Source organism: Perca flavescens, chromosome 3, assembly GCF_004354835.1.
Source record: "Perca flavescens isolate YP-PL-M2 chromosome 3, PFLA_1.0, whole genome shotgun sequence".
NCBI classification, from domain to species: Eukaryota; Metazoa; Chordata; class Actinopteri; order Perciformes; family Percidae; genus Perca; species Perca flavescens.
In genome coordinates this window covers 21,806,180-21,833,392 of record NC_041333.1, presented here as the reverse complement: position 1 = coordinate 21,833,392, position 27,213 = coordinate 21,806,180, and the positions used below count along the sequence as shown (strand labels likewise).

Here is a 27,213-nt window from a genome sequence, read left to right as displayed (position 1 = left end):
AGGTCAAAATGGTCTCTGTTTCTGTGCTCTTATTCAGAAATTTTGTAAAACAAAGATGATTCGTTACACACACACACACACACACACACACACACACACACACACACACACACACACACACACACACACACACACACACACACCTGGTGGGCAGGTGCACGTGAAGTTGCGTCCTTCACCCCCCTGTCTAACATCGGTGCATGTGCCATTGTTGCGACAAGGTCGGCGGTGGCAGGCATCAAATTCCTCACAGAAGATTCCAGTGTAGCTGTCTTCACACTCACAGAAGAAAGTGCTCTGCAAAACACACACACACACACACACACACACACACACACACACACACACACACACACACACACACACATTTCAAGTGTCAAATCGATGAGCCTTGAGGGTGAAACAATGGGAGATAGCGCTGAAAGGAAGAAAAATTGTGTAACAGAAATAATGAGATTGGTCTCTGCTACAGCTCCCTCTCTCCCCTATTGTTAAATCACCATGTATTTGGATAAAGAGGGGACTGACGGACCTCAGGAGGTTCCTTCTACTTCTCCTGCAGCATGTTTTAACCCCTCTGTCTTCAAGGGTGCTGCTATACCACACCCTAGACTTGCATGCATTTTTGACTATCAAATAATGAATGAAACTGTATATCCCCACTATTTAAAATAGATCATGTTGCACTGCTGTAATATGTGACATTGAGTTGGATTGTTCTGTACTGGTCTGGCTTTAGTTCTTTGTTCTGCTATCCTTCTGTGAATAATGATCAAAAGGCGCTTGCATCACTGGACACAGCGCTGCAGCTGCAGTTATAATGTTTGGTTATAATAATATGGAAACTTTGCTTTTTTTGCAGTAGCACTATTGTTATGTTACTGCGATGTGGGGTGGGTCATTGCTGAAAACTTACTTATACATAAAGAAACATAGAAGAATAAAGACTCTGTATATTAATCACTGCAAATATCTGGATGCTTCAGTTTTAATTTAGATGCGTTGCCAATACCAAATTTCCATTTCAGGACTCATGGCCTCTGTACTATTTCCTTTTAGAGTATATATAATAATACTGCAGGATTTTTCTCCTGAGCTTTCCAGCTTCATTCACACTAAAGCTCAAATGGTGTCTTGACAAGATGAAACATTATTTCTCACCTCAGAGGGCTGTGTGATACATTTGCCTTTCCCAGAGCACTGAGGGTCACTGAAGCTGCTCCCCGGCTCCACACAGCTGCTGGCTTTCAATGTCAAGTTGAGACGCAGGGTGACCTCCGGGGCTGTGGGGGCGCCCACGCGCAACACACCTATCACGGAAGACAGGGCTTTTTAAACTATTCATGTTGCGTTTTTATTCATTCATTGTAAAAACAATATGTAATGCATAGGCAGATATATTCGTTATTAAAAGTAATTGATCCACATTTCTTGTATAGAGATAATTTTACTTTAAATATTATTACTTTTTTAAATGTGCTTTGTTTTTAGCCCTGCTAGTGGTGTGGCTCTAGGGATGGCAACGTCGGTCTGTTTCTCGGTCCACCACTATCTCAACAACTCTGGGATAGATGCTGTGAAATTTTGCAGACATTCATGGTCCCCAAAGGATAATTCCTATTGTCTTTGGTTATCCCCTGCTTTTTTCTCTAGCGTCAACATGAGGTTGACATTTGTGGTTTTCAGTCTTGACAACTATTGAAAGAGTCTTTCATGTCCCTTTCAAAATGAATTGTCATATGTTCCCCTGACTTTTCATGTAGCGTCATCATCAGGTTTTAATTTGTCCATTACTTTGGTTAAAAAACGACATTCCCATCGACCTCAGCTGTACTTTGTGTTTAGTGCTAATTAGCGAATGTTAGCATGCTATACTAAGATTGTGAATATGGTAAACATTATACCTCCTAAATATCAGTATTGTGGTGGACTTTCCAGAAACACCATGTTGTGGTATGATGAGACAAAGGGAAAGCTTTGATAACATCAGGTCATTCATATGTCACAGGTCAGGGGACGAGAATATTCGGCCAGACTATAATAACCAAACCTGTTCATGTATGAATATATGTTTGTGTCTCTACTAGAGCCTGACCAATATATAGGCGGGCCAATATTAGGCATTTTCCAAACTCTCGGTATCGGCATTTATAATGGCCGATAAATGAATATTTAAAAAATAAAAACGTACGAAACACCCTTCAACCATGTTCTGAGTGTTGGCGTTGCATAGTTTGTCCACCAGAGGGCCCTCTACAACCTCCCTGTTGGCAACACTTGTGTTTAACCCTTTAAGTTTCATATCTTACGTTTGTATTTTTACACATTTTATTTATCAGAACTTTAATATATTTTGATGTTCCTCTGTTTTGTTGTAGAGCTTAGATCGGGCCCAAAAAATCAAGCCCGACCCAGCCCGTGCACGTTGTGTCCGAACCCGGCCCAGCCCGTCACATTAACTGGAATTATGAGCCCGAGCCCGAGTTCAACTCGACATTTTTTAATCCGTGGGCCGTCATAACTGACTTCTCAACTACAATTCAGAGTTGTTTGAACTGCAAAAATCTGTTTAAAATTATCTTAATGAATAATGAAACAAGAGCGAAACATGTAAACTGCGCTGTTTGTTTATTCAGAATGGAACGGATCGCAAATGGATCTGAATGAAGAAACGTAAAAAAAAACTCAACGTAGGCTATTTCTCTGGGAGGGCTTGCCTCGCCCTCAGGGGTAGCCTATGCTTGGAGAAGTAACAAAAGAGGACGTTGAAGGCTGACTATCATCTTTTCTGCCATGGCGAGCCTGCTTCATGTGTCTGTTCATCACTTCTCCGTTATATTTGCTGTCATAGGCGAACAGCAGCCGCACTTAATGCACTCAACAAAGCCGACACATATGTTGTCACTTCCCACAACTTGTTTAAAATGGTTCCATACCTCCGACTTTCCTCCAAACTTGCTCAAAGGTAATTCTCCTTTTTTTCTTTTTTTCTTTACATCCTCAAGCTCCATGTTGCACTTAAGCTCCACAATACAGCCCGCAGCCCCGGTGTGATGTGTGCGAGAGGAGGAGACTCCGCGCATGACACATGTTGCATTTTGTAACTGTAGTCCAACTTGTGTAACTTTTTGGACACATTTGTTACTTTGGCCTAAATATAGCCTATATAGATACTAGTTCTGATTATGGCATAGCTTTCTCCCCACCCAATTAGGCTAAAGTCCCGGCCCGAGGATAGTGGCGGAAAATAACGGCCCGGACCGAAGTCGGGCTCAGGCTCGGGCAGAGAATCTAAACTCTATTTTGTTGTGACAATAAAACAAACAAGTTTATTTTTAAACTGTATTATTATATTATTTTAGTGAGGACTCATAAATAACTACATATAACTAATGTTACTATTAAGCAGTCTAACTCATATATATATCGGCCGATAAATCGGACTATCATATTCATAATATTTGTATTGATATCGGCCTTAAAAATCCTTTATCGGTCGGGCTCTAGTTTCAGGGAGTCTAAGCAGCTGCATGACAAGGGAATGTTTTGTCCCAGGACTGTCTCCTTTTGGAGGTCGGTGGAAACAGGGTACAGGGGCCGACACACTTTAGCATACATCCCAGAGAAAGATAGACTTAACTAGGTTTGAGGTGAGCATCTTTTGTTTTGGTGCCATCAATATCTTGGCATAACACAAATTGGACATATTGTGCAAAAGAGAAATGCATCTGGGAAAAGGTGCAGACCCTCAGAATTGGGGAAGGCACTGCACGATAACACATCGTGGTTAAACTGTACTGTCTGCCTTAATCTCTCCTTGATTGAGATCAATAAATGCTTATGTATAAGCCGTCAAAGTCTCCCGAAACTTCATGTATCCAGAAGTCAAGCTGCTCTTGAATTTTTCCATTACTAGTATGTTAACATTGCATCGTGAGCGTTTTGGCATTTAGTCAGCCTACATGTGTGTACAGCCTCATGTAAACCAGCTAGCATGGCTGTAGACTCTTAGTCTTGTTAACACATGTTTAGAACAGATTTTAAATGACTCCTTGCCTGTAAAATACACCTTGCTGCCAAAAAACAATTAACCCCTATGTGGGTAAAAATGTTCAGAAAAGAACTGATGCAGGCAGCTTTTCATTGTGACCAAAATAGAGTGCGTGCCTCTCCATCTTGTCTCTCCAGGTCGAGAAGTTCAGAACATCTCTTATTATATCTTCAATCAAAGCTGACAGCTACATGGGCACTTGGATAAAAATAGCCTCATAGTGAATATTAACTGCCATTTTTTAGAGCCTGATCTGAACCAATGAGCTACTAGTCCACCAATGTCAAGACTCTGACGATGCAATCTCCTCAGCCAATAAGAGGGCCGACAAAACAACTCGTGCTTCTCTGTCATCCCTGACCAAATAGTCGTCAGCCCAATGACATTGAATTTTGGACCTGCAGAGTCACCACTCCATCAAAACGTGAAAGCACATTACAAACATTCAGACACAGTGACGTGTATAGAGGGAAATGCAATGTCAACGCTCCTCCCTCCTAACTGATGCTTTGCATGCATCTTCCTCTTGCAGTTTGCATCCTCTGTATTTTTTCTTTAAACCCCCTTTAATCCCTCTTATTTCCCTGCTTATTTGCTTATTCTCTCCCACCCTCCATTACCCTTCCCCACCCTCTGATTTACCTTCACAATGCTCTCTCTCTCTCTCTCTCTCTCTCTCTTGTTCTCTCTCTCTCTCATTGCAGTGGCTGTGTTGTCACAGAGTTAGAAGATATGTCAAGGTCAGAAGATAGGCAGCGTAATGAAACAGCATCAGGTATGTTGATCACACACAGAGGTCAAGCAGCCTTTCAGTCAAAGAGTGAGACTCCAATTATCCCCCCTCCAGCACCCACTGCAGCTCACACCACGTTTTGCCACAATTGTATGACTACTCTTTCACAAAATCTGTGTGTGTGTGTGTGTGTGTGTGTGGCTCAGTATTAAAATACAGATGGAATATCAGCATAAATAAAAAATTTTAATATGCAAACACAATATTCTGACTCATATGCAAATATGTGATTCTCCCAGTGTCAGGAATAAATGCTGTAAATACAATTCATTTCAATTCATTAATCCTCAGATGTTTTTGGCTCAGTTGTAAATGAGCTATTTGGAGGTATTTAATTTTTTGTTTTTCCTGTTTAGCTTCTCTATGGTTGTTGGATGAACGATTATACAAATGCAATGATAAAAACAGAGATAATTAAAGTAGAATGAATGATACATTGTAGGTAATAAGATTCAGAATTTCATTTTAGCTAATGAACTTTTATAAATCCTGCAGCCTCTCACCCATTTCTTTACAATATGAATAGCTAGAGTTGTTAATAGACTGTTTCATATGCCTGTATACACGACATCTTACTGAGGAAGTAGTTCTGTCCCAGGGGCAGTGAGTGGTCTGGCACCACCAGTCCATCAGGGGCCTGCAGGAACCACATCGTAGTGCCGTTCAAAATGGAGGAACGAAGGAAACCCTCTTCATTCACACGCCACAGCACTGGAGCTCCACTGGTGTTCACCACCACCCTAGTTGGAGAGACAAAATAGGAAAGGAAAGGATGGGGGGTGAGGATGTAAACGGAGAAGGAGAATCAGAAAGAGAATATCATTATTGTGGGCTTTCTCGTTTGAACCAAAGCCCGCATTCATAGTGATTGTTATGATCCCTTATTAATTGGTGACACTTCTCAACTGCTTTTTCAGCTTCTGTACTGCAGATTTGCAATATTCACAGTTTAAATAATGTGAGTAATGGCTGCCAGTGGTTTGACTCAGTGGGGGCGATGTTGCTTCCTTTGGAACACTGTGACCGTCCACCCGGTCTCACGCCAGGTCGTGTAATAGTCACGTTATTTTGATTCATAAATTCGTGTACAGGTTACGATTTTGACGTTTTTTTCGTGTATATGCAACGACTTTTGAACGTGTACAGGTCACGCTTTTCGAACCTGCTCTGGGGGACGCGACAACGGGGAAATGAGGCGCCACACGCCGGCCAAAACAACGGGACGGGCCGCCACTCGCAATCCACCCGCGCAGGGGCACACAACAACGGGGAAATGAAACGCCACAACGGGGAAATGAAACGCCACAATAACGAGACGGTTGGGGTTAGGAAAAAAAAGAACGGGGAAAGGAACCGTCACACGCGGGACACGCTAACAAAGGAACCGCATACACGCGGGACAAAGGTACTGCCACACGCGGGGCGCAATCCCCGGTCTCCGGGGTGAAAGTCCTGTGTTTTCTGACACATCCACCACCCCGACCAACCTCCCTACGCGCACTTTCGCATTATCAACTACTCGCTACTGTCAGTGTTCTGGGATCACGAAATATGCTTCCCATTAAAATGCATTGCTTTCAATTTCGTAATCGCCACACGAAAATAAACGGCATTTACGTAATATGTCCACGACTTAATAGATTACAATAATGTGACTATAAAACGACCTGGCATGAGACTGGGCTGGACCGTCATGAACATGAGTTGCGAAATACAGCCGGTGTGGTTGGGGGCTATCATTCATCAAGACCTCAGACAATTTGTACAAAATAGTCAAAACCAAGACAGTTCAACATGGAAAAAGACAAAGTGTGGATGGGCACTTTGATAGTCAGATGTGAATCATTTTGTATTGATATTTAAGTATACTGATTACACAATTGCCATTACATTTTAATGCTGCTGAAAGGTAATGCTGACCACAAGAGGAACTCTTTCTGTTTTGAACACCACATGAGCTTTCTTCTAGCACCAACCAGGTTGTCAAAGGCATGATTAAGGGTATTTACTTATAAATATTCTGATATAATGCCTCCAATATGGCTAATAATGGAGACATCTAAGTAAAGAAACAATGCTTATTACAAATATGTCATCCCAACAGCCCAGATGGTTCGGTCTGTCTCTATCTGGATGCCTTATGTGGTTCAGAGGATCGTGGAACCAAAAGGATAATCTTGACTGTGTCTGTAAACATGTGAACAGAGAAGCCAATCTCCTGCTGGGCTGAGTGAGGGGAACACTGCAGGCCATGTTTCCTGCCAGAGAGAATGAGCTCCAACAGCTGCCAGCCTGCTGAGGAGACAGCAAACACCAGAGCCCAGCTGAGTTACCACACTGATGAAAGAGAGACATTTAGGCACTCTGAGAGACGCTGTTGCACAGTTTCAATGAGGCTCCGCTCCTCGCTGATTAAATGCTTCTAAACAGCCCTCTAACCTCACTCGCATATCTGAAATAATCATTCTCATATTAAACAAAAACTAAAATCAGTGACTGTCCTCTCAGCTTTTGTTTTTACGACTGCTTAATTATTATTATTACCTTTACAGTACTTTTCAAAGAGCTGCAGCTGAAAATGCTTTACACTGACAAAAAAAATTAAAAATAGCCAATGCATTATGTGTGTTAAACATTTAAACATGTTTATTACACTGACATATTTTGGATGGTTGGCATCACACAAGTAGAAACACAATTCAATTCTATTCTATTTCATTTATAGTGTCAAATCACACCAGGAGTTATCTCAGGACACTTTACAGCTAAAGTTGGTCTAGACCACACTCTATGATTTACAAAGACACAACAATTTCCCCCCACACAGGTGTGTTGGCCTCAAGCTGTTTGATTTGTTATTGGAAAATGAAATACCAGCGCTAAACTTGCCCCACACGCCTGTATAAAAGAGATAATATGGTAATCAAGGAATCTTGAACAAGAGCCTTAAATAGATTAAGACCTTAAAGCAGTGAACATTTAGAGCCATAAAAGAGACAACTTGACATTGCTCATTACATGAGCCAACTTCAAACCTTCAGAAGAGGCCCGCCAGACATAATTCAGGATACAAAAGGACAACAGTTAGGTTGTGACCCCCCCCGCCCCTTTTGGGATCCAAGAGCTTTATTACATTATTATCAGCCTCTAAATGGATGTCTCTTTTTGATCACTGCTTCATTTCCAAGTGGTGCAAGTGCGTTTGTACATAAGTGTCCTTCACTGCCTTTCATTCAGGTGCCTGTGTATAATTATACAGTATGAAAACAAAGCAGCAGCAGTTGATTAACGTGCAGCTTCCAGTCTGCCCGCATGATCAGGGCCCTGAGTCGTGCCTACCATCTATAATGAGGGGCAACATCAAGGGCATCCAACATTCACCTTGACCATTGCCTCTGCATTATTCATTGACCTGTATTTACCAAGCCATTGTAATTCTGTTTATGAGCAAACATGCTCGGAAAAGATGAAATACACCTGGAGTGGTGTAACACAGGTAATACAGCGTGTCTCAGGTCCTGGGAGGTGGGTCATGAACAGATTTAAATGGAAGGTTATTAGTTACAAAAGCTATAAGCTATGTTTTCAACAAAAGTTACTGCATGGAAGGTATAGAGATAAAATGCTGTGCAAATCAAGTTCTACTGCATTTTTTCTAATTATGGTGATTATGCAGATTATATATGGTACAACATGCTCTGTAGTTATTCTTGTTGATTAGGATCCAAAAAGCAGAGTGAATTTAGTTAATTAAGGCAGCTTGTAGGTTAGATTCTGGTAGTTTGTTTACTTCACTTCAGGTAGAAAGTTTCATGTCTGTTATCCCCAGTGGCCACATCCTGTGGACACTTCCACATCCCTAAGGTAATGCCATACTCAAACTATACAGGTCAGGTTGTAATTACGAGCAGCGGAGACGGAAAAAGTGTTCACATCAGCAAACCTAGTTGTAATCAGAGTCTGAGCTATTGTGAATTACTTACAGCTTTCACTTCCTGATTGATATAGTCAACGTTTCGGGGCATGTTCTTTTTTGTTTTTATGGTATGACTCTGGGTTGCCATTGGAATATACCATAATTACTGTTTATCCAAAAGAGTAAGCTACAGACTCACACTCAGGCACCTTTCAAGCTCTCAGGAAGTGAGTATATGACACATAAAAGATGGATTTTTGGTGGACTATTCCATTAAGGCAAGGCTGAATTACCAACTGGCAAAGTGGGACACTGCCCCCTGGGCCCTTATATTTACTGTGGTTAGTTTGTGGTCATTTGATTAATTGCACATTTACCAGGGATCACATACCACTAAAACACAAATGAACTCAAGGTTCTTGTATTAATACCTGTGTTCAGGTGAGAGTATGCTTACATGGTGTGTATTCCAGCAGCCTGTTCTCATGAACCATTCGTTCAAAAAGCTCCGGAAAGTTAAGCACTGTAATTCGTAAGCATTTCACGTTGTTTTGTTTTTTTTGCTGAATTCTACATTGATGGCCGCTGTATAAGACGCGGCTGTTGTGATGTTAGCATACAGGACTTTCAAGCCAGGGAACGGAGTTCGCTTCCCAGGGAAAACTAAAGTCTTTCACCCAGGAAATGCGTGTTCCTTAGGAGTGTTTTAAACCAAACCACAATCTTTTTTCTCATTTTAGGGCCTTTCGGCAAAACGCTCATATTTTGTGGACAAAATTTAACCGTTATGTCCAACGAAACGACAAGCAGGTCGTGATGCTTTGTACGCAGCTCAAAGTCACCTATTTTCGGGTAAATGAACCACCAACAGGTCTGTAGCCCGGGTCACAAAGCTCTATAGCGGCTTAAACAACTAGCAACTGTCGCTCGCCGTCATGGAGCTCGTAGCCAGCCGGCGTCACGTGACCAGCCGGCCTCACGTGACCAGCCGGTGTCATGTGACCAGCTGGCGGTCTCCTAATTTCGTAGGATATTATACGTTTCGGTGTGTTTACATTTTCGTACAATATCATATCAATATCGTACAATATCGTTCATGAGAATGCGTTGATTCCAGTGGGTCCCTGGGCAAAATATGATACATTTTATCTATCCTGTTGCTTTTTACTACCCATCTGTTGCAATTTGCACAGCACACTACATATGTCATACGTAGTGTGCTGTGCAAACTGCAACAGATGGGTAGTAAAAAGCAACAGGATAGATAAAATGCAAAGAGAGTGGGAGAAATAAGGGCCTACAGCTACATTGTGCCCCTGGACCCCCTGCTGGTTGATCTGGACCTGCTTTAAGGGGATAGCAGTCAGTCATAGTCTTACTTTACAGCCGTCTCTTCAGGCACTTCCAGAGACAGAGTCAGAGTTCCTGATGTCAGCTCACACAGCTCAGGACTCACACAGTGCAGACCCTCCGTCACCTGAAGCACACACATGCACAACATATATTATACATTTTAAAAGATAAACCCAAAAGAGCTTAAATTTATCGTGGAAGTTATCTCACCCTGTCTGCCTCCCACGGCACCACCAGCAGCCTTTGCCCAGGTTTGGGTTGCCATGGCTGCAGAGTGGGAGATGGCGGCGTTGTGGTGGATGGGATGGTGGTTGGCTGTGGCGGCTGAGTGGCAGCTGTGGTGGTGGAGGCGACGGGGGTGGCCAGTTCAGGAGCGGAGGGGGTGGCGGGGTCCCAGTCGGCAGCTGGCAGGTCCAATAGGATCTGATCACACCTCTCCCCCTCATAGCCTTCAGTGCACTCACAGGTGTAGGCCGGCTCCCCCTCCTCCCCGCCATCGCTCCGACTGCAGTTTCCATGGAGACAGGGGCTGCTGGCACACGGGTCTGTGAAAAACTGAAAGAACAAATAAAATAAACAAAAGCAGGAAGAGTCAGAACAAAAACATCATCTATCCTAACTGTTGTTTGTCATCCAACTGTCCTCTGCACAGGCTGAGCACCTATTTTGTCACCTTTTGTGACAATGAAATCACAAAATGATCAAGCTTTATTTTAAAGGGGTCAAGAAGTGGTTCCTTAAAACACTGTGGTGAACAAGACAGTGTAGTCAACACTGTCATTGATCATTTCCCTCTCTCATGCTACTCAGCTACTTCTTTTATTGCCCTCTGACTCAGCTTCCTGCTTTACACCCTCCACTCATTTTATTTTACGACATTTTGTCTCTGTGTTTCTAATAAATTGCTGCAGGTCTACATTTCTCCCTCTCCCTCTCTCTCTCTCTCTCTCTCTCTCTCTCTCTCCACACACACACACACACACACAGTGCATTTCACTATCTTTGTGGGGACCCGTCATTGACATAATGCTTATAGCCCCTTACCCTAACCTTAACCATCACAACTAAATGCCTAACCTTAACCCTTACTCTCACCCTAACCATAACCTAATTTTAACCCTAACCCTAAAACCAAGACTTAACCCTCAAACAGCCCTTTAACGTTGTGGGGTCCAGCATTTTGGCCCCACAAAGCTGTCGGGACCCCACAAGTATAGTGTATTCCCGGCTTTTGGACCCCACGAATGTAGTTAAACGAGAACACACACACACACACTTGCATTTTGTCCCCAAACAAGGTTTGACAAAAATGCACCCTGGCAGCCTCCTTCATGCTGGTTTCTTCCCATTAATAATTGATCATATTTGGAGGAAAACATTCTGGTATAGATGTTGAAGGTGAAAGAGGACAAAACCTAGCTTACGAAGCTTACTGCCTGACACCGTGTTGCTTATTGCTTGGTTTTCAGAGCCTTCTTAGGCTTAGGAGCCTCTGTAATCCTGCTGCCTTATTTTTTGGGGCAAATTCACTTAAACAAACTCAGGTATCTGCAGCTCCAGCTGTCGGATTTAAATGTGTTTATAGATAACAGTTTTAATAAAAACCCAGAGCCAAATAAAAACCTATTGGAGAGAGGGTGAACAGAAGGATGTTAATGATGCTCGTACCAAATCCCCCGGTGCATATAGATGTGCATGTGAGCATGTGAATGTACATTGTGTTTCTGAGAGAAACAGTGAGAGGCAGAACAACAGAGCGTCATTAACAGTCCGCTCTCTCCACGACCGAGTCACAGCTCATTAGCGCTAATCTCTCAGGTTTTTTTCTCGCGATGCCTCTATCAAACCGTCCTTACCGTCCCAGCAGGCCACTCTCCGGTCCTTACACAGTCTACTGCTCTTATCTCCACTCAAACTGCACCAGGGATCGAGTTTGTCAACCTACAAACAGCAGCATTGGCTTGTCTGGGTTAAACAAAGCATTAGAGTCTAGCTTGTGACCTTTTTCATGTCACTCCTGATTTCCCTGACTGCACAGAATGTGCTTGAACAAAGGAGGGAGGAACACAACCTGTGATTGATTGACATTTTCCCTTTTCTCTAGCTGCACCTCTTAAGGTCTAATCACTTACACTTTTCACTTCTTTTGGTAAATTGTGTTGATATTGGTGACCTCACATCAGCGTAATCAGCCAGGTCTAGACCTGACTTATAACTTGGTGGTACTACTATTCAGTGTACATGGCCTTGTCTATGGGGCTTGATGCCATTATAATTCAAATACCTAGGCCATTCTTCCTGCATAATGTTGCTTGTTATGTTGCTCGTTGCTTGTACATCTCATTTGCCCCAGGCCCTGAAAAACCATGTGAATCAATTTCTCCTAAGCAGCTGATAATAACTCACATTAGTTCCTCATCTTTATTCCCACATAGACCAACACACAGAACAAAGACATCCTCCCGGGCAAAATGAATTGCATCACGAGTTGCTGTAATCTATTTGCTAATTTGGGATGGCCACCCTGAAGAGGGAGGATCAATACATCCGGACGGACGGAAACATCAAGGCTACTTAAGCTATTGGCATCATCAATTTAACCTGGTGGAGGGGCTGGATAAATCTATTTTTGTAGAGACACACAAACACACACACACACACACACACACAAACACACACACACCTGATTTAAACTGTGGTAGGTCGACACTTGTATGTATTGTAATCATATGTATCTCTTCCCATTGGGTTTTAAGTGGACTTGATTTATGAATGTAACAGACGAACAGCATTAAAACCATAAACTCACAAAAGGAAACAAGAGAATGGAAAGTGAGTAGAATTTCAGCTGTAGATATATTAATTTGGAAACCCATAAGTTAAACATGAAACTCTGCAAATGGCTAATTTAATTAAGAAGATTAAACTAAACACGTGATCACTAGATTACATCTCAGTCTCCACACTGGTAACACATCAATAATGCAAGTGAAAGACGTTAGACCCACACGGCTAACTAAGCCCGGTCAGAATGCACCACGGTTAGAGTGTGAAATGCCCTTTTTTCATAATAACAGCTGAAAGTCTTTTGTTGAATTCAGCTGCACCTAAAATGCTGAGAATGCTGTGCTGAGATCAACCAAGCAAACTGAGCAATGCTTTTTCAGAAGGCTATGTGCAGTGTGCACCCAACATCCTCTGATAATTAACAAAGATGTAATAATGATGTGGTTTCACCTTATTATTAAGGAGTTAACTGTCACCTTGACAGCAAAGTACATGTTTATACTCTGATGATGCAACCAACAGATTCAAAGCAGTGCGTCCCTGAGCTGTAGCTTCATTTGTGAGGAAAGCAAGAAAATCAATACACTCATGTTGTACATCACAGGCTAAGACTTCTGCTCCTTTTGTGCCTTCGCATGGCATGTAAAACATTCTCAAGAATTAACATTCTGGTAACACTTTATTCTGTAATTTCCTCAGAAGTGTTCTAGAAAAAAAATCATAATTTGGTTTTAATTATAGGGGAAATGGAGACAGTGTTTGATTGATACACTTAGAATTAATAGATGGCATAACTTAGAGTAAACATGTTCAGTTAAACATGAAAGAAATAGGAAACGTGTCTATAGGGAGGCACACAAATCAACATATATGGAGAAAAAACATTAGCATAGTAAATTAATAATGAATGGATATGTCATTGAGTTTAAATTAAGCTTTGCTGTCAAGAAAACTTCTATTACCCGTTTCTTTCCTGGAAGCCTTTGAAGAAATTATTTGGAAATCATGGACCTGAAAATTAAGCGACACTAGCATTTTATGTGTATAATCTGTCAAATCTGTTATGTTTGCCATTGGTATGCTTAAGTGTTTAAAGCATTAAAGAGCAGTCCGTTGGGCTACAGAGTTAGTAATTAATGAGACAAACCTCAGATAAGACTGGCAGAAGTGTCCTTGAGCAAGTCATTACAGTAAATCCCAACCAGCTCAGCAGATCTGAAGCTGCCCTTTGACCTCTGAGAGAGTTGAAAGAGAATTTCTCCAGACAGATTAATACATGTTTTAAGACTGCCTGGTAGTTTCCTTATATCACTTTTCTTCAGAGGGTGAGTTGTGTTATATTGCAGCGTGCAGAAGGTTTAAACTGATGATATTACAAAGTAAGTGGGTGGTGATGCTAAACAGAGGGCTTTATTAGAAAAGGTCACGCAGTGAGGAAAAACAAAGCAGCATATAACGATTCTACAAACTGCTGTTGCTGCCAACTTTTAAGAACTCAAAAAAACAGACTTGTTTATAGTCTGACCGTTACTGAGCAGTATGTAATCTTTCAAGTAGAGCTACTAGCTGGAGTTATGAGGGTTTTCCGTGTTTATCAGCCCAGGAAAAAGCTACTGTAAATGTTGCATATGTGAAAAAACACATGACCTAAACTCCATCCAACACCTTTGGGATAGTGATTGAGAGACATACCTTATCATCCAACATTAATGTCACTAATGCTCTTATGTCCAAATGGCAACAAATCCCTGCAAAGAGGTGCATTGTGTGCACATTCAACCCCCAATTTCGTATAGGTGGAGAAAGAGACCTTAAAGGGGCTATAATCAATATTGTGTATACTGTACACTACCTGCCCAGCACCAATCAGCAGAAAGACACAGTGAGAGAATGACCGGGTTGCAGCCGGTGAACACAGTGGAACATTTGGCAGTTAAAGAGCCAGATATTTTAATCAGGAGTTGGTTGGGACCAAAAACAGAGCTAAAAGGAGAGTGAATATTGGACTTACATTCCCGGATGGCCAGAAACACAACTATAAATCAATGATACTTTTCCTTTTTAACTACTGGATGTAATTGTTTCCTAATAAGGTTCCTATTTCAGCTTTAAAAGTGATTGTATTACAGGGATGTGTTCACACTTGTTTCTGTTGCCCCCAAGTGGCCATAAAAAGAATTATTATAGGTTTAAACGTTTGGACAGTTTGCAAAATGCAGTATGTGGCTTGAGGAGGAGTGTGGATTTTTTGCAGCCAGGTTGCTGTTTGGGTCTCCTTTTTGTTTCAATCACTGCTTTTAGGAATTTAAGTTTAAGAATTTTCTTTTATTAAAGAGGGTTTGCTCTGAAAAGGCAGATCAACAGTAGCCTGGTCCTACCAGACTCTCGTGCGTTTCATTTGTACAGAGAGTCTGGCCTCTCTCCATTGACAAGTGTTAACTTCCTTAAAGGCGGGTACTCTGTTGAAGTTTAAAACTATTGGATCTGCCCAGAGCCATTCTGGATCTGCCATAACCAATCGCTAACGTTTGGTCGTGACGTATGTCATGCGCATGTGCAACAAGAGGGGAGACCGTCAAGGCTATTAGCATTAGCACCGCTAGCAATAGCCTTAGCCAACTACTTCACCACTAACAGAGCAAGATGGAAAATCAAACTTTTCCTGAACCCCGTGGGGAGGAGGGCCACAACATCATGGCCACCAACAAAACTCAGCCAAGATTGTTCTTGTTTGGGCTTTAACTTCTGGATATTCGGCGGTGTTGCCACAACGGACCCAATGGCTTCGCTTGCATCTTTCTAGCGCACGTCCTCAACGTCATCATTCTCAGCCAGTCCCTCTGTTTGCTGATTGGACCGCCAAAAACGTTGGACGAGAAAACCCAAGACTATACCGCAAACCCAGACAGAGTACTGAAGCGAAATGAAAATTGAGCGGAAGTACGTAGGAGGGCGGAGCCAGGCTAGATCAACAGCTACGTTCCACAAATTCCTGTGAAGCTACATCCCTGACGGAGATGGAGCTGTCAGCTGTTTCATAACAGCAGTTAACTGAGCGCTTCATTTCACCAGTTTATCAGCCACTTACTGTTTATGGGAGACTCATTGGGGCGTTAGGTCATAATACTGCAGGGGTTCACTTTAATGGCCAAATCGTTCAGCTAATCGCGCACGTGAAATTAGTCTGAAGGGCAGTGATGACTCACACTGCACGCAAAAATGCAACTGAAACACACGTGAAAAAACAAAGTGTCACACTAAGGGCTAGACTGTACAAAAAATGAATATATTACATACAAGGTAGCAGAACAGAGGAAGACAGACATCTGCACAAGTGCACAGACACACACACACTCACAAGAAAAGGTGAGAAGCTGATATGGTCACCCAGCAGGTTGTCTGACATTGTTCTACAGCCCCTATATAACTATCAAGATGTGTTGCCATGGCTACAGTAGCTAGGTAACATGAGCACAATTATCACACAGTATTATACAGTGTGTGTGTGTGTGTGTGTGTGTGTGTGTGTGTGTGTGTGTGTGTGTGTGTGTGTGTGTGTGTTTGTGTGTGTTTGTGTGTGTGCCCCCATGTACATGTTCGCTGCACGCACACACACACACACACACACACACACACACACACACACACACACAGTATCTATATTTGCCCAAAGAGTGCCGTCATGCTGCAGAGAGACAATCCATCTTATAATCCACTTACTTCCTCATCTGGGCTGTTTATTACCATTTTGCCTTCCACTGTTGGAGTGACAACAGCCCCCACTGTGGAGGGAGAATGGATACAGATAGCATTTGCTTAATCACTCATTAATGAAAACAAGCGCTCACAAAAAAGGAAAATATCTCCACAGGAGCAAATAGAAAATACATTTGTCTCGTTAAAAGTCCCTCCAGAGATGAAGGGACACAAATTGGTTCTCGATAAAGTCGTATTCTGGACGAGTGCATTTGCTGTAATGTAGGGAGACTGCAGCTTGGAAATAAGCAAACACTTACCAATAATTATCTCCAAACATAGAGTCCAGTGTTCAAAGGGAAGTTTGGCATTTAGGTTGAGTGGAAGGCATATAACTTTACTTTGAGAAAGCATTTCAAACTGCAGTTTTGAGTATTTAAATAGATTTTCTACCTTCACTTCAACAAAAAAAACTGAGTGATAATGTTTCAGGCCATTTGGGCTAACTGTGCTTTACTGGGTGCTGCTTGAGCTGACACTAATAGGAGGTAACCCCAAAAAACCCACTGCCAGACAGTCTTCTTTCTCCAACCTTCTATATAACGTACTTTATGAGGAAATGCACATCTCTTGACATTGATAAGAGCAGATTGCATGTCATTCTCGTTACAGCTCTCTCGTTATTAAGTTGACTCCAAAGCATGATGGGGAATAGTTTGCAGTTAACAATGTCAACTGGCAGAAAAATTGCATCACAACCACCACATCGACCACCAAAAATCCAAATCTCTCCTTCTGTCCGAACAATAACTGATGTGGTTGTAACATATTACACTTTGTCTTAATTGAGTACTTGAATACTTCACCTGATGCCATTTTTATTGCTATTCTAAATAGAAAAAAACTGGATTGCCTATGCTAGAAAACATCATTGAAACTATACATTCACTTCAGTTGAATTTTTGTGAATTATTTAGGATGCTACTTCATATAAAATAGGCTAGCCAATCAACTGAAAATGGAGAATCATTACTTTCTAGTACCCATGTTTAAGGTTATGATACATGAAGTCTGACGATTGCGGTAACTCATGTGAAGGATCTTATGGTACATGTTTTACTAATGAGATATAGTTAAAAATTGATGCGTCTGATCTAGATCCATCTTCATTTTAAGACTGAGCATGTATTTGTCAAGCATTCACTGTTTGCTGAATTCAAGGCTACTGAGAGAAACTGGAGCATCTCTCTGCATTGCGTAACCTCAGAAGAGCAGTACAAGTAGGAAGAAAATATACGGCGGGAGAGAAAGTACAACCCTGCAGGCCATGTACCTTACAACACACACAGCTCTAACAACATTATTCGCCACAGATTGACAGCTGTAAAACACACTGCATCACCACCATTAGGGAATCACAACCAGAGCTATGTGACTATAACAGCCAGGGAACAAATACTGTGTAATTATATAATCAATCACACAGCATGTAGCTAGATGAGCCAAATTAAACTTTCATATAGCCAGCAGTAATTTTTATCTTGAATGTGCAATGCATAATGAGCACCCGCAATCCAGCTAAAACAAAATATTTAATTCATGATAGTGACAAAATAATACTTGAAAATCATCCTTCCATAGAGTCATTTTCCCCCACAGTATTCTCTCCAGTCTGCTTCCAGGAGGTTGGAGCCCTGGGGTGTGATCTGACTAAATAACAAAAAAGAGATTCAGAAATTAAGTCGATATATTCAAAAAAGCATGGAATTTTGGACGGTACATAATTTACTGTACTAATCAGGTGAAAAAAATGTACTACTGTGGAAATATCAGCTTTCATATAGCCACAGGAATGTGTGCAAGTACAGTACACAACTCTTTGGAGTTAGTTTCTAGAGGGTAAGTGATGAAGACACAAGAGCTTTCGAGTGAATACAGTACTGGATACCAAACAGTCTGCAGCACCCAAGGAGGAAGTTTTCATCTAACAATAGATATACACGGCTCTGTGAAAACTTCAAGTGTCACCAGGCCAGAAGAGGCCTCAGCGAAAATTTTAATTCATTGGATTCTTAGAATTCCGACCGTCCCTAAATGTGTCTCGGCAAGTTAGGCCAAAAAATCATTGTGTATAAAAACTCACATAGAACATGTCCAACTTAAAAAAAAAATTAAAATCAACCATTTGCATGATCAAGAAGCTGTAAAATGCATACGTGTTGTCCTCTAAAAGAAGGCAGCCATTGCAGCTGACTGTCATGCATAGCCATGTGATAAAAATGCATCCAATCCGTGACTGAGACAGTGCAGCCTATGCAGATCCTTTACTTCAGTAAAAGTACTAATACCACAATGTAAAAATACTCCTGCATTGAAAATGTTACTTAAGTAAAAGTCTGTAAGTATCATCAGGAAAATGTACTTAAAGTTAAACATTTGGACTTAAGTACAGTACTTCAGTAAATGTACTTAGTTACATTAGGCTACACCACTGGTGTTTGTACAAATGTAACTAATATTTTGTGTGAATTAAGTACAGCCAAAATTATTATTGTCCCTGTATTGTATACATGTGTTGCCTTAGGAAAATGGGTTATTATCTGATTCAATTGTTTTTCTATTTAAAAAATAAATAAATTATCAAATAAATCTAACTTACGTTTTTCCTTTTTTAGGTTTTATGCCATTATAACTTTGTTATACAGCTCAAAAGACATTTAGGAGCTATTCCAACTTATGGCCATGGTTATGCTTGTTAATTTGAGATGCCAGACTTGCAGATAGAGTGAAAAATGAGCTCACAGTGATAATGTAACAGGAGCAAAAAACGCTCCAGGCTTGGGTTTCAGAGGGTGCAATTGTCTTGTGGGTTGGGTCATGCAGTGGTGCTATGGAATAGACTACCCCACCAGGCTCAGGTGCTCTCACCACTTGTAGACTGAGGACCCTCAAGCATCCTGTATTTTATTGCAGCCACGAACAGAGTAGTTTCTCTCCAGTGGTTCACTTGGTCAAGTCTCTCCTTCCTCTGCCTGGCTGCAGTCTCTATCTGACTCTTGGCACAGTCAAAAGCCACTTAAAGCCACTGTCAAGGTTCCACCTCCCAGTCCCACAGATTAGCTGCTGTTGGTTCTGGGAAGTGGCCGAGAAAGAAGTCAACAGGCAAGTGGGGTTCCTGGCCAAACATGAGGAAATTTTGGGCTGTTGAGCTGTAATGTTGTTGTTTTTTAACCTTTATTTATCCAGGTAAGTCGATTGAGAACATATTCTCATTTGCTATGACAACCTGTCACATTCACACAGTTCCACATTCATACCTGGAAGCTGCCCAGTACAACCACAGTCTGATCTGCTGGCCACTGAACAGCTCCACTGGAGTGGTTGGGGTTAAGGGCCTTGCTCAAGGGCACCTCAGTGGTGGTAATGAGGAAGGGACAAGCACTGGGGTGTCATTTATAAATGAACAGTTTTTTATGGATTTGCTCTTGTAGACAGTCAAAATGTCTAATAAAAGTGACTATAAGAATGTCAACGGAACAAGCTCAGTTTTCACATCAAAAGTTTTTATCCTTGACAGAAAAGTGACAGTTTTTTGTTTACAGGCCATGGTTGCAAGAGTATCAACATTTTTACAAGTGAGTCTAATCTCTGCTCCTTTTCATATTACGAATCAAAGGCTGATGAAAACCCGGCAAAGTAAATGTCAAATAAAATTGAAACACTTGATGAGTCACAGCCACTGTGAATATTTTAGGATCTGGCTGATGGCTGGTTTTATTTCAAACCCTTTGAATAACACCCTTGCGTAGTTTTAAAGCCTGCGAAAAAAAAGAACTAATACATTGATGGTGTCGAAATAGTGTATATATAGATATATTCTGCATGATATATTTTAGTATTAATAATTTAATTGATAGGACAGTATTGTGTTCAATGTACTACAAGGCCTAACTTCACTTCAACTCAAAGGATGTTTGACATTTAGTGTCTCCTCCTTCTTTAGGAGCCTCCTGAATTTTTTTGAAACAAGCACAGTTTTTTTAAATGCAAAAACATTGTACTGTACAGTATGCTGTACGTCTGAAAAGTTAAATAGATTTCACCAACATGTTTTTTTTAAATGGCTGCAAGTAAGGTGTGTAGCCTTCTAACAAAAAGTCACTCCTTTGTACAACAAAGCTGCACTTTGAAGATGAATCCACAGAAATTTAAAACAAAACGATGACATTAAAAGGCAGGCTGACGAGTGCTAGCATCCCTTATAAAGGAACAAAAGACAAAACTCTGACAAGAGAAAAGAACTGGCTTTACAGAACATCTATCAAGACAAAAAAGAGAGGAACATTGGCCTAAAGTCCTCATTGAGATACAGTATATTTATGGTAATCACAAATACCAGCAAATACAAAGAGTCCCAACTCAAAGTGTTTTCAACAATAAGCTACGTGCTTAGTGCTGTACCAAACAGCAATTACTGTAGGGGCAAGCTGGTGAAGACCCAGATAGTTTTCTCAAGAGTTGGTGAAGACCAAAAAATGAACTAAATGAAGAATGAATATTGGACTAATGTCTTATGGCCATAAATACGACACTGTTTATTTGCTAACACTTTTTGCCACAATAACCATCAGCTAAGTAGAAGTTGTGGCTGTGTTTCTCCTGCCAAAAATGTCATCAAGCCTATATTTCTGTCAAAAAACAGGAAACCTCGGTGAAAACAGAATGTCCAGAATGTATCTTTTTGCTGGGATTTTGCTGGAATAGGCTCTGGTATGCACACCTGAACAGGAAAAGTGGATGGTTGACATGGTTTGACTTCTTTAGAAATAACCTGAAGTCATGACCCATTTTGCACTTACTACTTGTTGTCTAGAGTTTGGACCTTCTCAGTTGAATGCACTTAATTGTAAGTTGCTTTGGATAAAAGCGTCAGCTAAATGACATGTAATGTAATGTAATGTAATGTAATGTGTTATTTGAACATTTTGTCAAATTTTGTGTCTTACGCTGTCGAGCGCATTGACATTGTAATATTCAAAGACAGGGTAATGCTTTCTTTTGAGCTTCTGGTTTAGCATAGTCAGTATCCCTGGCAGACATTATTGTTATGATTTATTACACCCGTCAGTCACAAAACCACCTAGCATAAAACCCCTCATGATCTAGACTCATCACTTGTGCTGTCAGCGCAGACACAACCTAAAGACACCGTTTTGGTTACTCAGCCGGAGGCTTTTTCCCAATTCTATCACGGTCATGAATGGAGGAGCATGTGATTGGTAGGATGTACTCATGTCAGAAAACTTACTTTTTTGTGACTTTTCCTTCTTTGCAATGTCCAGGGTTGTTTACGCCTTTTTCCGTCACAGTTATTGAAACTGAGACATTATGTTTGAGAAAAGAAAAAGGGCACAAACAATCTCATCTTTGTGTGATAAAGTGGGAAAATGAATAATTGTGTTTTTGTCTTGGGGCTCATTAAAATATATTAATTATCTTGTCATATGGAGGATCAACTGAAACAGACCAGGGACCTATTTTAGAGACTGCGCCTTAGTTTAAGAAACACCACAGTGTAAAAAGTAATTTGGCTTTTGTCTGTTTAGTGCAAAGCAGACAAGACATAAATCAAATCATCAACTAAGAAGAGAGTGACAGCTGTCGAGGGATGTAGGAGCTGAGGTGCAAACAAGGCTGTTCAAATAATAATAAAAAAAGTTCCAACTACTTCACAAAAGCCAAAGTACTTTAACAAATAAATACTGTAATAAAGAAAAAACTTGAGGAAAGTAACATCAAATAAATGTTTCCAGTGACCCTTTTTACATGCAGTGTGTAACTAATAAAATCAGTAGAAACTTTAATGATCCCTTTGGGAAATTGGTATTGGAAATAAAAGGAACAAAGAGAAAATGAAAAGAGAAACAATCCACATGTACTCAAATATTTGGCCCAGTTTCTTCAGTAAGCCAGCGGCAGTTTCTGTAAAACATCCAGCTCTTCAGCTTCAATATCATTAACTGTCAATACAATGACTCTGCTGCAATGCTCTCCTCAAGCAAACACTTGGTTTCTACTCAGTATCTTCACTTATGGTTCCATGAGGCTGCAATCTTCACCAGCGCTTCAAAATGTATTTGATCACGTTCAAGCCATTTTTGAGTGTGAAGTTAAACTGGGATGAAGAGTGTCAGCTGTCAGTCCTGCTATCTGTGAAATGATTGACAGACAGCGCTAAGCACGGAGAGGTGGTAATCTCACAGAATGCATCTAGAAGTTAAAGCTTTGTTGCGTAACTTTTTTATATTAATGAACGTCTGTTACATTTAAGCCCTTGCCAAATGAGTTGCTACAAAGCTAATTAAGACTATGAGCTCCATAAAACTCTCTCTGTATTTCTCAGTATGGCTATGTTCAGAATATTGTGGCGTCCTGTGACTTTTGTGCACAGAAACTTGAGTCAAGATAATCACCTCTTCTGTAGAGTGCATCATGTTTTCTTAATCCTCCATGTCCTCCTTGGCTACTAGCAATTGCGTTGGGGATGGGTGGGGGGCTGTGCGCGATCATGGAAGGCTTGTATCATGTGGACGCGCCAACAGTGACATTACTTAGAATTCATCATGGGGGCGACAGAAACTACGCACTATAGCTTTAAAGCTGGACTTATCTGAACTTTTCACATTAACAATGGATTTAACTGGACTACTTGTATGTGAAAGGAATGACAAATCCACAGATAATTGCAGTTCCTCTTAGCTATATGAAGCAAGTACGCTGTCCATTTGTCCATGCTGTATTTTCAGCTTGCTGCCAAGTGACCAAAAAAAATCAACTAGCATTCATTTGGAGGTGTGTTTTTGGCAACTTAATTAATGTAAATCTAATACTCACTCTCCTTTCAGCTGTTTTTGTTCTCTACCAATTCCCAATGGATATATCTGTAGCTAAACAATCTGCTATATTCACCAGCTAGTTGCTAATTATGTATGTCTGGGCAGGTAGTGTACAACTGAAAACGGACTTAATAATATAAATATTACCAACAAGCCAACTTCCTCTACAGTTTGTGCAGCCCATCATGCAGCCTCATAAGAACACATTATTTCTCACAGCAAAGCCTGAGGAAGTGTAACAAGAAAAAGATGGATTACACTCATTCACTCACTCCTTAGAGCTGCCGTGGATACCATAAAACAGCCTTGCTCAAGGGTGCTTGAAGTACACATTAACTGCATCGACAGAAAGAATTTACATCCCCAAAACAGATTATCCAGTAGCATTTCTTTAATATTCTGTCTATAGCTGTCCTCATTACTGTATCAGACTGAGACTTATTGATGAGTTACCATCTCTCCGACAGCAAGAGAGACAGAAAATATGAGCAAGGACACAATACTTGTTCATTATCATCTACTAAATATGAAACCATGCAGGGGTTCATTAAAAAAAAAGGGATAATTGTTCTCAAAAGATTGGCTTGTCCTCTCATGCAGAGTAGGCCTGCATTTTCCAAAATCATATCCCAAATCATTCTGGGATAAAGACTCCTCAATCTGCAACCATCTGCTTCACATTTATCCAAGTTGTTGTACCATCCAGTAACACAGGACGATGCTTGCGCCATGGCCAGAAAGAAAGTGTGTTTTTGTCAGCGAGCTTTTAATGTTATCTATTTTTGCACATCAAAGCGTCTGCCATCCCTCCCTCTCTCTCAAACTTCCCCATCACTTCCTGGCCCAGTGGCTTCAAAGAGATACTCCTCTTTCAAAATGTTGATCCATGGACGAACACCTTGATAAATTTCGAGCTCGCCTTCATGCATAATTAGATGTAAATGGACGAGCAGTAGAAAGACGGAGGGAAAAGCATGCTAACGAGGTGAAACTGCCCTTCGTGCTCCTGATTTCCCATCTAAATAATATCTTATATATTTTCCGTTCATACACATCTTTACTTTTTGTTATCATATTTTATTGGAGCTTCATTTTTTCTGTCACTCAAAAGCCAACAAACTGCAGGAGGACACTTACTGTGCTCCACAGAGCTGTCATCAAACACATGACATTAAATAACCTCCCATGATTGCTCAACATCATCCCTCAAAAGACAATTACTTCTCAACTCTGCCAAATGCCAAAATAGACAGATAGATAGAGGGGGATTGAAGCTAGAAATGAGAGTAGGAGGAGAGGAGTAAGGAGAATACTAAGTGAGAGGAGAATGATTTAAGAGAGGAGGTGCTGCAAGGCTCTATTTATACCTATCCAAGTAGGGCTGGCGCTGCAGAGGACTCAGGCGTCTCTTCTGATCAAGGACTGGGACACACAGTTGTCTGTCTTCTTATTCTATCAAACAGGGACTAAAATGGATCAGGAGCTTTCAGGCTCTTTGTGAATTTCTCAGAAGCTGCTTTCGCAGCAGATGCACTGACAGATAGACAGAGGGGTTTTTTGTTTGTTGGTATTACATCTCTCCTACGCAGCTTTTTCACATTACAATGACAGCTAGTTTATCTGCTTGATACTTCACAACACACCAGTTATTCTTGATTAGCTGTGACTTTATTATCAGCTCTGTGTCAGTGTTGAGACTACAGTATTTTTAGCTGTCACGAGAACAGACTGCATCACTTGAAAATATTAGGCACTTCTGTGCAGAGTGGAACATCCCATGTTTATTCAGACTATTCCTCCTCTAACTTTACGCTTGGAGCAGCACATACAATCTAAAAACATTACACTTTTTGGATCGCTAACAGCCCCTAACAAAGACTTATAGCCGATCTCGCTAGATGTCCAGTTTTCATTATTTTTTAACTATAGTAATAGTTAAGTAATAGTAGTGTAGTTCACAATTAAAACATATGAATTAGCTATGTGAATCACGTACTTTGGGTTTGAACCAGCGATAATAATAGCTGGAGGGAATTTCTTTTCGTGCCATCTGTTTGGGAGAAAGCATGTAGGATTTAAGAACAGGAAACTCAGACTGATGATGATACACTGCAAACAAAATCAAACTGGCAGGTTTAAATGACAATGTTAAAAAGAAAGAACACAGGAGACAAGGGTTTGTGTCCTGTGTGAAACCAAGAGTCAACAGTCACTTTTTTTAAATTAACCAACTTTTAGTCCGTGACATCGGTGAAATCATTATGTCCTCATTTCAGTAGTTTTACGGGACTCATTGTAAGCATTTTAAGAAATCTCAAAAACTGCAATTTTTCATGCTTAGCTTTTGTCCAAACATAACACAACATATCTGAACACATTGACATGCATAATGTTAAGACTGAATATAGTGTTTGCAGAGGCTGATTTAACCCAGGCAGATGCAGTGTGTGGGAGATTTGGGGATTCAGATTGATTCCAAAAAGGAGAAAGACAAAAGCAAGCACGCTGCAATGCTGGAAAGCCATGTTTCCACACTGAAAACACTATTGGAGAGAAATACTTTTTATGATTTTCTTGTTTTCACCCTGTCAAAATTTTTTGTAAATACGCCTTTTAAAACCTGAACACACCAAGGAGCGGGCTGGCGGAGAAGTCAACGAGAGACTCTGGCGCTGTCGCTTCTGATGACTGACGCTAGCAGGTGCGGCTCCGGAACTGAAACGACAAAGCGGCTGGGTGAGTCAGTTTAACACAGCACAGCCCCTCTTAGGAAGGAAAGTATACAGTCATCCAGGCCAGCTCAGGTCTCTGTCTCACGCTAAACGCAACACGCAGGGAGAGGAGACAATATAATTAATATTACGAGCTAGGTTAGCTCAACGAGCCCAGGTTAGCTTAGCTCTGTAACAATAACATAGCCGTAACTTTTAACATAAACAAAGATGTCATCCAGCTCGATATAATACGACAATATAGGACATAGTGTACACAGTACATACCACAACAATGAGGGGAGAAAACATGCTGGAAAAACCCGTCACACCATGTGTGTGGGTTTTTCTCCCCTCATTCAAACCATGCACGAACAGCAACAAACACGCGTCCATACTGGACAACCACAGAGTCACGGTCACGGTGATGGTTTAACACCCCCAGTAGTGTATGAAAAAAATTACATTTTTCTCTCACAGTTACAGGCAGTTGTGGTCTGACAGTGGACATATATCACTCATACATTATACATCAAGGACATTGCAGCATTAACACCAGTAGGTCAGTAGCTGCCTTCTATAAGACACTAAATCAGACTCTGCTGTGCAACACAGAACACTTAATGATTTGGATGGAAGCCCTCCTCCTGGCTTTTAAGCTGCCTCTCTCCATATGACATGCTGTTTCATCATTACTCTCTGCATAAAAAGTTACTCAGTTCACAGTTACCCACTGTGATCCGACTTACTGAGGAACAAGAGCTATAATAGTGAATTTAGAGTTACAGGTTTAGATATGGATTGTGTGTGGTTTGTGTGTCCAAGGGGTGGATTATAGTATAAATGAATGTCTTTCTGCAGGAGGAAAACACTATAATGCAATATACGTATTTTCCTCTCTCTCAGGCCACAGCTGGTAGAGATGGATGTCATTCTGTGTGGTGAGCTATGAGCTTGCTGTTCGCTCTGACCTACATACACAGAAGGTTCCTGCAAAACAAGATATCCAC

At 41.0% G+C, this 27,213-nt stretch overlaps 1 protein-coding gene across 1 annotated transcript in view; it reads right to left on the bottom strand.

Annotated features, from left to right (window-relative positions):
* Window positions 1-27,213, bottom strand: part of dner (delta/notch-like EGF repeat containing) — a 51,774-nt gene that overhangs the window by 11,565 nt on the left and 12,996 nt on the right. The window contains exons 2-6 of the mRNA XM_028573984.1: window positions 10,324-10,668; window positions 10,140-10,237; window positions 5,421-5,584; window positions 1,162-1,310; window positions 144-297 (exon numbers count right to left, since the gene is read on the bottom strand). Of these exons, the coding sequence (XP_028429785.1) occupies window positions 144-297; window positions 1,162-1,310; window positions 5,421-5,584; window positions 10,140-10,237; window positions 10,324-10,668 (910 nt within the window). The remainder of the gene's footprint in view (window positions 1-143; window positions 298-1,161; window positions 1,311-5,420; window positions 5,585-10,139; window positions 10,238-10,323; window positions 10,669-27,213) is intronic.